The sequence below is a fragment of the Melitaea cinxia genome, chromosome 14, assembly GCF_905220565.1.
Source record: "Melitaea cinxia chromosome 14, ilMelCinx1.1, whole genome shotgun sequence".
NCBI lineage: Eukaryota > Metazoa > Arthropoda > Insecta > Lepidoptera > Nymphalidae > Melitaea > Melitaea cinxia.
The window spans coordinates 11,489,308-11,503,380 of record NC_059407.1 but is presented as its reverse complement, the minus strand read 5'-3'; the positions used below and the strand labels follow the sequence as shown (position 1 = coordinate 11,503,380).

Sequence of the window (14,073 nt, the reverse complement as noted above, 5' to 3'; positions counted from 1 at the left end):
TCTGATAGCGATCGTTACTCATAGTAGGGAATATATCCGCTTACCCGCATTGGAATAGCGTGGTTGATTAAGCTCTGATCCTTCGCCTTCGTGGGGAAAGAGGCCTATGCCCAGCAGTGGGATATTATAGACTGAAGCGTACCCCAGTTAAGTTACTTTCATTTATTTAATTCGAAATTATACGAAAATTCAATTGTTTAGTTCCCAGCAACCTTAAGAATACTATTTTTTGTAAGTTGATAAGATAATATCATAATAGATCACTGACATGTTTCAGATGACGATGTCAGTTACGTAACGAGTATTACTTTAAGCGAAAAATCATAATGAAACTGAATCTCAGTACTTACAAGGTGACAACAAACAAAGGCGACTACGACTGTGACATCCTTCCAGGTATGATGACAATTATTATAATACATTATACTTGTTGAACTATTGACTCAATTTGACTGGTCCGTAGGCACAATTAGCAATTTGCTTTTCGCTCCAAAGTTGTGCTTTCGATTTTAGCTCCGAGGCTGGGTGTAATATTTTAGTATAGATGATATGTATTCGCTTATCAGTCCTGTGTTACCTTGCCTATCTTAGGAAGAGACGACCGTTTTATAACTTACTGAAATAAAATCGAACTATACAAAATATATTTAATAACTGCATGTCTTAAATATAACAATCAATCACAGCGGTAATCGTAACATTATTGTAAACAATCATGTACGAAAAAGTTCTTTTCCTGCAAGAATTAGTCGGTACACAAATATTTCGGGTATCTCCATAAAGCCTTGACACAGTTTGGGCTCCCACACCCACGCCCACTAAGTAAGCATACCCTATTGTTTTCGACCTACCGTCATATTTTATTCAAGCAAATGTAATAGAGCATTTGTATGTTGATTTAAGCAGTACTACCTGACAGTGTCGTAATTAAGGAGCTCGTATATCAACAACAATTTATTATTATCCAATAGGTAATCAAATAGTACTGACAACTTTTACAAAGAATTTACATAATATTTAGATTTGAAAAGAATAGAACTTGTTTTTGGTTCTGTGGAATTTTTTACGTAGGATCACGACTTAGTGGAAAATTATATAATTTATTTTGTCTAATAAACAACTTATACTTATTCAATAAATATAACTAAATAATATCAACAGATTCTACAAAGTTTCTTGTCCATTATATTGAGATTCTAGAAGAAATCGAAAAAGTTTTATAATTCTATGGAATTTGTTCTGAAAATCTTTTTCCGATCTAAAAGCGATTCATTAAAACAATATAAACCTTATTTTTATACAAGAACTTCATTTTGTTCTTCTGAATTGCATATCCATTAAAATCACCGTAACTAACCTTAATGACAAATTAATTCAAGCATTCTGTTCGCTTTGTTCTAATGCATTATTTATGTACGTGCCTATCTAGGTGCGTGCAGTTTCTCCCAGGCCCATTGTCCGTTGCATTATGAAGTCGCAAGTATTTTGTGCGATCATTCTGATCTTTATTGCCAATGGTATTAGGTTCTATTTGATATAGTATGTTGTAATAGCTTTGGGGGTAATGCCAAAGGAATCGCCCACACACGTAGGAGCCTGTGCGTATTTTGTGAAATTGTTGTAGTGTACTGAATTATATTTTACAATAATTGAAAGCGAAATTCCTATAGAAATTTAATATATTTGTATTTATTGCGAAATCATAAAGAAATTAGTAGCTATGTTTTTTGAGTTTGTGGATTATCCTAAATACTCTACTACCAATAGTTATATGAAATATTTCTATAAAATACAATTCCGTGTGACATACCAAGATATTTGTACGTATTAATAATTTGTTACAAATATATAAGAAAAGCTTACAAAATACGCAGGTAAAAGTTTTCGACGTAAAATCACTGCTCATACCTATAAATTATTCAAATCTCACTTTAAATTCGATTCTAATGGTTTATACAAGCAGCATATTATGGTAACATCCATGATGAGTAGAATATTTTCCTTAACGAATCAAAACAATACCTAATATGTAATCGAGTCACACATTTATAAATGATATAAGTATGTGTTCTATTGCAGTCATTCCATATCGAGTGTTTATCATATGGGCCGCACGCATCTGACCGGAAGGTGCGCACGCGCAGTACTGTTTCCGTCCGCTATTGCTGTCGCGCTACAAACTGTCTAATGAACCGGCACGATCTATTGTTTAAAACCTTTCCTTGATATTCATATTGGGGTCATTGAACAGGCGCTACGAATAATGTTACCTTATTCGACTGGTAAATACTTTATTAGGTCGTTCATAGAATGTAAATTACAAAAAATGTAATTTGGTAAAGCTTTAGATTAGGTAAAACCGAATTTCGGGACCGTGGGGGGATGGGGGGGGGAGAGGGTGGGGAACGCTACCCCTGGTACCACTGTCACACCTCGGAACCCCATGGTTATGGAGATATCCATGGTTAAAGTTTTGAGGTTAGAAGAAGAATTTCGAAAGTTAGAGGAACGCTTGGCTCCGCGCCTCCGCGGCACAAAAAAAAACACTCTAGGGGTAGGACAGACCAAGACCACGTGGACAGTGGGGTGCTCCGATTCGGTTTTGGGTATTTTTCGAATTTCTAAACCTATATTCTAGCACGCAATGTTACTAATTTTATTAGAATATTATGTCTGACGCGTTATTTTGTTTAAAAATGTCGATTTGTCAGTCGTTAAGCGTCAGTTCGTATCGTTTGTTGATCTTGCAATCGAGATCGTTTTTACGTAAATTTGTTCGAAAATAAAATGTGAAAGTTGGTGAATGGAGCATATGAGTGCACTTCCCGCTGCACCGGAGTTAAGGTGGAGTCAGACACGGAGCTCTAAGGTATTGTAATATCTCTGAATCACGTAAAGTTAACCCCAAAACTTCAAACACGATATCTTCGAAACCACGGGGTTTACGCGAAACGCACACTACGGGGGGCTAAAAAACCCACCCTCCCCACCACCCTTTACCCTCCCACCCCCATTTCACCCCATAAATTGGAGGCCACTTAACTAACGAATGACCAATTCTTCTTCTAACCTCAAAACTTTAACCATCGATATCTCCATAACCATGGGGTTCCGAGGTGTGATAGTGGTACCAGGGGTAGTGTTCCCCACCCTCCCCTCCCCCATCCCCCCACGGTCCCGAAATTCGGTTTTACCTAATCTAGATCTTAGCCTGTAATTTTACGATATTTAATAAAAGGAAATGCCAAATATGGTTCTTGATGTTAAAATATATCTTGATAATGATCAGTAAATACTACGCGATGCTTGCGTTAATATGTTTTTTGTCATAAGCAGTATGTAGAGTCCAAGCGAAATTGATAAATAAAACCAACCATAATTGTGTTTGCTCACAAACGAAAAAAAAAAACCGACTTCAATTACATCGACGAGTAATACAACGTAGATCGACGAAAAAATACTCAAGTAACAACGCATTATCAAAGATTACTCAAAAAATAGTTATCAGATCTCAATAAAATTTATATGTGACCACATGACAAACATCAGCTTTCGATTAAATTAAAAATTATTAAAATCGGTACACCCAGTAAAAAGTTTTTGCGGATTTTCAAGAAGTTCCCTCGATTTCTCTAGGATCCCATCATCAGATCCTGGTTTCCTTATCATGGTACTAAACTAGGGATATCTTCTTTCCAACAAAAAAACGAATTATTAAAATCGGTACACCTAGTAAAAAGATATTGCGGATTTTCAAGAGTTTCCCTCGATTTCTCTAGGATCCCATCATCAGATCCTGGTTTCCTTATCATGGTACTAAACTTGGGATATCGTCTTTACAACAAAAAAAGAATTATCAAAATCGGTACATCCAGTAGAAAGTTATGCGGTATAATACAACGTAGGTCGACGAAAAAAGCGTCAAGTAAAAACGCATTATTAGATATAGCTCGAAAAGTAGTTGTTAGATCTCAAATAAATTTAAATGGGACCAATTGGCACACACCACCTTTCGATTAAAAGAAAATTTGTCGAAATCGCTCCACCCAGTCAAAAGTTCTGATGTAACATACATAAAAAAAAATACAGTCGAATTGAGAACCTCCTCCTTTTTTGGAAGTCGGTTAAAAAGTATATACATTATATATGTATTTATAGTGATTATAAAATAACAATGATTTTTAATCTGGGTGGTCGCAATCCTTACACGAGTCAAGGATCCCTAGGAAGAGTTCTTGTGTGCATGGACGCGGATAAATGAAAATAAAATCTTTTACAGGGACAATAAAGAAAACTATAAATTCAATGAGAAGATTATTGTGCCTGATTAATTATTTTTGACTTGTAGTTCAATATCATACAACTAAAATTTTATTAAAATTATTGATGTAGCTTCTAGTTTAAGTTACACCTTACAATTAAAAAGGTGTCTGACTATTCAAAGTGATTGAAAGACACTCGTAGAAAACAAAACATAACTTAATATCGACAGAAATTAGTAAATAACAGTTTATTATTTTTATCGTATCATAAAATATTAAAATGTAAAAACAACCATTTGGTGTTTAATTAAATATAACATATAAAATGTTTTAGCAGTGATATGTAATCAAACGAGGATAAAGATTACGTCCATAATGACGTTTTAATAATATTTTAGGTAAATAATACATAAATTAGGTAACAGACTTTATCGAAATGACAGCCATTTCAATTAACGTGAATTATCCTTGATTGAGCCCAAATGTTGATATCAATCAATCAGTCAATCATTACAGCCTATACAGTCCACTGCTGGACATAGGCCTCCACAAGTTTACACCAAAAATAACGTGAACTCATGTGTTTTGCCCATAATCACCACGCTGGGCAGGCGGGTTGGTGACCGCAGTACTGGCTTTGTCGCACCGAAGACGCTGCTGCCCGTCTTCGGCCTGTGTATTTCAAAGCCAGCAGTTGGATGGTTATCCCGCCATCGGTCGGCTTCTTAAGTTCCAAGGTGGTTGTGGAACCTTGTTATCCCTTAGTAGCCTCTTACGACACCCACGGGAAGAGAGGGGGTGGCTAAATTCTTTAGTGCCGTAGCCACACAGCACAAATGTTGAGAATATTTGTTTTAATTACCTTGTCGTATTTACATCAGATTTGAAAACTATATTCTAACTAGTTCAAGTAAGAAATGTTTTAATGTCATTGACGACATAATGCACACACAAATCTTATGTAATACGTGATTAACGAAAAAATTAATTCCTAATAGACACGATATAACATCGCGTAATAATATTATTATGAAATAAATATTTCATCTCTATATTGCCGTCTTTAGCGGCAATAAGGAAAATAAAATTTAAAATCAATCAATTAAAAATAAGAAATAAATATCAAAATATACGAAAACAATTTGTATTAATTCCAGTGACAAAATTAAACGAAAAATCAACAGAAGAATAAGTAAGCAAGTGTAACATCAGTGATATGATGCTAATGGATTTTTAATTATTAAATATTCAATTATATACATATATCTCACATCCTGTTTTACGTACGCAGTGACTTACTTTGATACGATTCCAGAAATTAGAAACGATAATATAATGCAGCAAAGTCATTATAATTATTAAACATTTAAAAAATAATAAATTTTCATTTGGAAATATACGTAAGCGAATCGAATATAGATATAAGCTTTTTAAGCTTTTGAGTAAAATAAGTATAAGTAGTAGTTAACACGTCTTACATGTTATAATTACATGTTATTGTTATATTCAAAATTTAACGATTCGTGAGCAAAACGAACAGTTTCTCGAATATAGAAACAGAGATAAAGACTGTCCACTAAAGGGGTAGTAATAGATAGTAACCGGAATGGAACTATTATTATATAGAGCTAATTTTATTAGTATTTTCCTCTTTGTATCGTATGTCAAGAATGAAACAATTAGCGAAATGATATGGATCTGTACTGTTGATGCCGTCATTGACTTCGTGAGATTCGCGAAATATTTATTTTCGGATTTGGCAGGATTCCAAACCGACCTTAGATCTGGTTACTGGAGCAGATTGATATACGTGTCATTATATTTTTAATCTTTTGTTTACTTTTGTAATATAATATAATAAGGACAGTTTCAAGTAATTTAATTTGTATAATTCTCTGGGAGCCAGCGTGTAAGGATTATATTTTACATTCTATGCTAATAGTTTATAACGGGTGAACTCAAATATTTCTGAATAAATTTTTGCAGTCTTCACTAAGAGGATTCGATGTTGTACATTCACACAATTTTTAACACAATAGACGCAGGACTCACGGATTTACCGATTAGTCAAATGTTATCGATTCACTATCAAATTGGATTACCAAAATATTTTGAGTTTTATCATGATAATCGTGTTTACTGGCAAACGAAAAAAAAAAAAAAAACCGACTTCAATTACATCGACAAGTAATATGATGTAGGTAGAGGAAAAAAGATTCAAGTAAATACGCGTTATTAGATATAACTCAAAAAGTACCTGTCAGATCTCGATCAAATTTAAATGAGCGGTCCTATAACAAGCACCATCTTTCGATTAAAAAAAGAATCATCGAAATCGGTACCCCCAACAAAAATTTCTGAGGTACGTTAAAAAAAAATACAATCGAATCGAGAACCTCCTCCTTTTTTGAAGTCGATTAAAAATATATTCTTTACATACGGTTTGTCTCTATATTGATTTCATCAACAACATTGCATTGTCACCAAATAATAATAATATAATTATTATTATTCTTTGTTGCTACTAAGGCAGGTTCAGCTTGTTTAGATGTTATTTTATAAAAGCTACGAACGTTTAAAAACACTCCGCGGAGAGCATGTAAAGCTATTGGTCCCGGGTGTTATCATAGGCGTTTGATTGCTATCGTTACTAATAGGTGATGGTGGATAGGTGATAATAGGGATGAGTTATGCCTATCTTCCAGTCCGCACTGGAACAGCGTGGTGTCCGGCCCTTCTACAAGAAGAGGCCGATGCCCAGCAGTGAGAGGCTGAATCATGTTTAAAAAATAAGATGTACAAATATCTTGAAGTGATATAATGCTGCTCACGTTCACTTACTGAATTAAATCCAACGTATCGTTAGTCATGAGGATGACGCTGCCTGGTGACCAAGTCGCTCGTTATAGCTCTGACCACCGGACATTAAAATACACTCATCTCTATGTATCAAAAAATTAAATATACTTATTATCATTTAATGAAATATTATGTATATGTAAAATCAATTAAGTTAGGATTTCGGCTCTCAAAATGTTTGTCCGGCTCATATAATAACTTTTTGAAATGTAGAGTAATGAGTAGGAGTGTAGTTTAAACAATAACAGAAAATTACAATGGTAATTGAGAGAATAATATTTGCTAATAATTTTTTATTTTGTATATGTACACCGCGCAGATGACAAAAAAAAAAATAGTTATAACGTGTTATGCGCTTTCCATATTTTATCGAAGATTACGATTAAAATTTAAAAGAACCAACTTTTTAAATTTTTGTCGCTAAATATTCCAAAACTTCATAGGTAATTGAAGCTTTTTATTTACTTTACATATTTTCATTTCAAAACTTATTAGAGTTTAAATTTTTGGATCTAAATTTTTTGTCTAGAGATTCATTAAACATTCAAATAGATTTAAAACAAAATTTATACTTTAGTTGTAAATAAGTTCTTATATTAGTAAATTCATAATACCTATACCGTGCTGTGTGGCTACGGCACTAAAGAATTTAGCCACCCCCTCTCTTCCCGTGGGTGTCGTAAGAGGCGACTAAGGGATAACAAGGTTCCACAACCACCTTGGAACTTAAGAAACCAACCGATGGCGGGATAACCACCCAATTGCTGGCTTTGAAATACACAGGCCAAAGACGGGCAGCAGCGTCTTCGGTGCGACAAAGTCAGTACTGCGGTCACCAACCCGCCTGCCCAGCGTGGTGACTACGGGCAAAACACATGAGTTCACGTTATTTTTGGCGTAAACTTGTGGAGGCCTATGTCCAGCAGTGGACTGTATAGGCTGTAATGATGATAATGATGAATACCTATAAGCCTAGCATCTTATTATTAATTCAGTAAAAAGTAAAAAGTTTTTAGTACGAACTAATCTGAAAATATTAATGCAGTTTTGAGAAATATTAAAATGATTAAAACTACGACGTATTTTTGAGTGGACATAGGGGCCCCGATATTATCATTTCGAAGCCAACTTAAAATATCCACAAACGGCACAAACCTATTAATACATCAAGGTGTTACTACAGACAAACAAGATTATTATATTTACATAACATAACTAAATATTACCGACGAACTTTACCTACTTATGTTTTTAATTATGTGTAAACAGTTTACACACATTCTAAGCGCGTCCTCGTCTGTATATTACCGGTAGGCTATCGAAAGGAAGTTGACACAGCTATCACTCGGTGAATAACGATGACTTACCAATGACACACGATAACGTAACCTGTTTTCCGAGACCCTGAAGTCATTTTCGCGGTAATAACTTGCTTATCGCTATTATTTAACTTGGGTTACGTTTTTAATATATACCTCGAAATCCTTGAATAATGATTAAACAGTATGTTAAGTGGTTAATGGACAAATATAATGACTTAGGTTTGTGATTTTAGACGTATTAGTTAACGCGAAAAATATATAAGCTTATTAACAAACTACGATCGTACACGATATAGGACAATTTATGGCGCTTAATTTGAAAAATGAAAAAAAAAATTGTATTATATAATTGAAAATACTTCTTTCTCTGCTTCTATCATCGTTGCACTTTAAAAAAATAAATCTAAGTTGTTTGTTTTCATAACAAAAACAAATAGTTCAAGATAAACTAACTAAAGTATAATTAGTATTGGAAGTTAAAAAAAAGCAAAAAACATACGGACATACCTTGTAGTTGAGACCTTGAACATCCTCTTCGAGTGAGACATCAGAGTACATGTCGTCAGCCGGCTCCCCCCCTGACCCACACCCGGATGAGTTGAAGGACGACGACCGGTACAATTGGCTAAAACAATGATAATGCCTCACTCCATTTGCTATTCAGGATACCTAACAGGAATTTTAATGAAACGTTTTTAATTTCAAGTACGTATCGCCATCTATTGCCACGCCCGGTAAATTAGAACGCCATCTAGGGTAACGTTTCAGTCGCTGTAAGACTGTATTTTTGTTGATTCAACTTAGTTCCTCAGTTTGTCAGCAGATGTCGCTACAAGCTTAGTGTTGTAAGTGGTATGATCTGTAAGTTTTTATTGCGTACATTTTTAAGCATTAAACGCATGTGTAAGGTAAAACTGAAAATATCGAATTATAATGTGGGAATTTCGTTATGCCCTATATGTTGTAGGTATTTATGGCTAGACTGCGAGGCGATATTCAGCAAAAATCATCGTTTTTTTACCATTGTTATAAAAAAGTATTTACCTAGCTAAAACATTGGAGCCGATTTGTCGCTTCCCCGAGCTGAAACAAATTAGGTAATTATTAATTTACATACATACATACATATATTTAAAATTATTTTTATTGAACACTATTTTGGGTTATTGAAAATATTATTTTATCATTATATTATCAATATTAAATTACAGCCGTTCTGATGTCATGGTGCGTCTGCCGTGTCAGCGGCCGCGGCGCCTAAACACCGGCGGTCGCGGGTTCGATTTCTGCTCGGAGTGGATATTTGTGTTTATACAAATATTTATTTCCGATCTGGTAGTTAGTCCTTGTGGATCTCTCCATCGTGCCTCGAAGAGCACGTTAAGCTGTTGGTCTCGGTTGTTATTATGTATACCTATGATAGGGATTTTACTTATAGTAGGGAATATATCCACGAACCCGCATTGAAGCAGCGTGGTGGATTAAGCTCTGATCGTTCTCCTACATGGGGAAAGAGGGCTATGCCCAGCAGTGGGATATTACAGGCTGAAGTAATATTAAATTTCGTAAATATGCTTTTATATGATATTATTTATACAGAACGTGACTTAACGTTGAAAAAAAAATCGGTAACATCTATTCAAATAAATAAAATTGGATTGTATGTTTGTAATAATAAAATAACCGATTTTTTCACTGAAACAGCTGGGCCGATTTTGACGCCACTTTCTGTGACAGATAGCTGATGTAAAAGGAGTAACTTAGGCTACTTGAAAACTTAGAAATTTATTTATTTTATAACTGCGAACTGAACAATAACTTTTTTGTCAAATTCTACGCGGAAGTTGCGAAAAACACTATTTTAAGGTTAACCATAAACGTATTGCAATTTTTATCTTCTTTTGGAAAAAAATTCATTTCAAAATATTAGAATTGCCACTATAACTCAAAATTTGAACAACGCAATAAATAAAGCAAGAAAATTATAATTATTTATTTATATCAAATTTAATCTACCTTCCAGTATAAATATCCTTATGAAGCTAATTCTTTAATACATTTTTTTTTTTTGTAAAATCATAAAAACTATTTTAATAAGTGTATAAAATATTTATAGCTTTGCGTTCCAAGACAGTGGATATACTTGAATTGGATTTATTACAGGTTTGTACATTTTTATTCCCCCGTGACCCATATTTGTTGTAAAGTATCCGAAACGTCGGGCATCTAAAAAACTTAATCTAATTATCTAATATATAAATTTCTCGTGTCGCGGTGTTTGTAGTTAAACTCCTCCGAAACGGCTTGACCGATTCTCATGAAATTTTGTGTGCATATTGGGTAGGTCTGAGAATCGAACATCTATATTTCATTCCCCTAAATGTTATGGGTAGTCCACCCCTAAATTATTTTTTTTAATTTTTAGTTATTTTTTTATGATACAACATTAAAAAATATATACAACCCTAAATTTTCAACCCTCTACGATCAACCCCTATTTTTAAATAGCGTTTAGCGGCAAGACAACGTTTGCCGAGTCAGCTAGTAAACCGATAAACCGAAAAAGTTGTTTCATTATTGTATTTTTAATTTTTATAAACTCAAAATAGCAATAGTGACAATATTTAAATTAACGAGATTTATTAACAACACGTCGAGTTGTTGGTTCTCGCCAAGTAATGCGTTGCGGAAAGAAGGAAATATTTTTGCATGAAGCGCGAACAATTATCGCTTTTATTCGTATCTACTGCTACGTAAGTTATTATTACATAAAGACACTATTCGCTATTATAGATGTAACTACATAGCTTCATGATAACTTTAATTTTCAGTTCTATATGATTATTCTTCATTCGATGTATACATTTCGTTTTAACGTTGTTGAATTTCACTTCATTAAAATAAATAACATCATAATTATACTGAAATTTGCTTAATTTTATACAATTTTTAATTATAGAAAGGTTACTTCATTTAAATCAGTAAACGAATGTGGTCGTTGCGTTGAAAAGCTTTTGCATTTAAAAAGAATGCAACAAAGAAGTAACTTGCATTCATATAATTATCATAAGCGAAGTGTGTAACATGTAGGCATAAGTATCCGTTACATTGTCCACTAATAAGCTGCACTTTAACAAAGTAGTAATGGTGAAATCGCATGGGTACGCGCTCGCCATGAAATTGTGCAAGAAAGCGATGCACCGCAATGCCTTCAATGAGTGTAAGTGTATTAAATGAGTCGAGGAATTCTGTTTACTTATCACGTTTTGTTTCAATTTGCTTTTTAACCGACCTCCAATAGAAGGAGGAGGTTCCTCAGTCGACTGTGTTTATGTATGTAGTTACCTCAGAACATTTTACTGGGTCGACCGATTTCTTTATTTCTCTTTTTTAAAGTGGAAGGTGGTGCTTGTCACTTGGTCCCACTTAAATCGAGATTTGACGAGTAGTTTTTGAGTTATCTGTAATAATGCATATTTGCTTGACTATTTTTTCGTCGAGCTACTTATTTTTGCTAGATAAAATTGATCCCAACTCATTAAAACATTTAACTCTGTTAAATTCACAATCATACACATTACGTTGTATATATACCTCACAACATTTTATTGGGTGTACCGATTTTAATAATTCTTGTTTTAATCGAATCGTTTAAATTTGATCGAGATATCGAGATCGACTATATTTAGAGTAATCTTTGATAACGCGTATTTACTTGACTATTTTTTCGTCTACCTACGTCGTAATACTTGTCGATGTGATTGAAGTTGGTTTTCTTTTTCGTTTGCGAGCAAACACATTTATTATTGAAATTCTTACTGGTGCTAGGGCGTATACTTTATGGTATTTTCATTAAATTGATTTAAAATTTGTACTTACTGATTCGCTTTTAATATGTAGGCGTGTAAAGAACAAACTATATGACACAAAATATATCTTTTTTTTTTAATTTTTACATACGTTGTACGTAATGTATTAACAACGATAATAGAAATAATAAACTGTCTTAATACACTTCGCGACTTGCATATATAACTCAATTTCTAAAATTTTGAAATATACACCCACAGCTTTTCCAAATATTAATTTGTATTGAACGGGCCCACGACTATTTCCAATTTAGTAACGACTGCGTAACAATGAAGTTTAAATATGAATACAAAGTTTAATGTAACGTATTTCGCACAATCATATTTCGTGAAATAAATTGCATTTCGAACTTTGGTTTTAATTATATAATTATGACAAAAGTAACAACATGATATGGAATCTACTGATACGTAAATATTAAGAGGATCATGTTAACATCCCTCCGAGCTTTTCATGAATGTTAGGTAATTTTTGTTTTTTTTTTGCCGTCAAAAGAACTTCAAAACACCAATAATGTCTTAAGTATATATTATTATGACCTACTGAGTTATAGTATGTAGTGAGGTTACTAAATTTGACAATTTTATTAAAATAGCTTTATTAATGTACTAATAATAATCTGCTGTGTGGTTACGGCAGTAAAGAATATAGTCACTCCCTCTCTTCCCTTGGTGAAATACAAAGGCCGAAGACGAGCAGCAGCGTCTCCGGTGCGACAAAGCCAGGCTTGCGGTCACCAACCCGCCTGCTCAGCGTGGTGACTATGGGCAAAACACATGAGTTCACGCTGGTTTTGGCGTGAACATGGGGGGGGGGTATGTCTGGTGGTGGACTGCGATAGGCTGAAGTGATTAATGTACGATATCTCTTCTTACTTTCAACTCACTAAAGCCGAGTTGCACGAAACAAAATTAAAATTTAAATAGAGATTAAACTAATTTAATCACAAGAATTTCACACAATTCTTGCGATTAAATTAGTTTAATCACTACCTAAATTTTAATTTCTTTTCGTGGAACTCGGCGTAAATCCATTAATATTGTTGAAATTACTTTAGTAATGTAACAACTATCGATAGCCTCTGTAAATTATGATTAATCGAATTTGCATAATGTTCATTGGGTACTATTATTATAGTATTTAATATAGCATTTATGTTTTGATAAAGCGCAGTGAAAAAAGAACCTGTATATATTTTTATCTTCTTCTTATTAGTATTTTTATTATTTAAATATGATTTGAAAGCGCATTCTACGACTGTACGTTTACGACATAATTAAAAAATTATGTAACTTAGTACGTTCTGAACTGCATTGTTGTAGGTACGTCTCCGGACATTGAACGCGTGAAGTTGCTTTTACTTTTATTTCGATTATTGTATTCTATTTCATATTATATAATTCATTAAATAAATAAGCGAATAAGTATATTTATTAAGTATCTATTGACAAATAACTTGGTTGTTTATTAATTTACCGGTAATAATAACATGCCTCGAAGTAAATTGTTTATAAATAAATACAGGATTTTAATATTTGTATAATATTTGGTATTTCTATGTAACGCGGTTTTTAGATTTTATCAATCATCAAAAAATGCACTTCAAATATACGTCATTGTTGCACAATTAACGACGCGTTGGCTTAACGGTCACAGCACTGGTTTGTAACTGTTGCGCTAGCGGTTGCGGGTTCGATCCCCGCAGATGACAAACATTTCTATTGGCCATACAGATGTTTGTCGTGGTCTGGGTGTTTGTG

The 14,073-nt window shown here is 33.6% G+C and overlaps 1 protein-coding gene across 1 annotated transcript in view; it reads right to left on the bottom strand.

The window, feature by feature from the left end:
• LOC123659761 (rab11 family-interacting protein 4A) overlaps positions 1–14,073 on the bottom strand; it is a 53,828-nt gene that overhangs the window by 26,043 nt on the left and 13,712 nt on the right. The window contains exons 6-7 of the mRNA XM_045594938.1: positions 9,488–9,526; positions 8,951–9,068 (exon numbers count right to left, since the gene is read on the bottom strand). Of these exons, the coding sequence (XP_045450894.1) occupies positions 8,951–9,068; positions 9,488–9,526 (157 nt within the window). The remainder of the gene's footprint in view (positions 1–8,950; positions 9,069–9,487; positions 9,527–14,073) is intronic.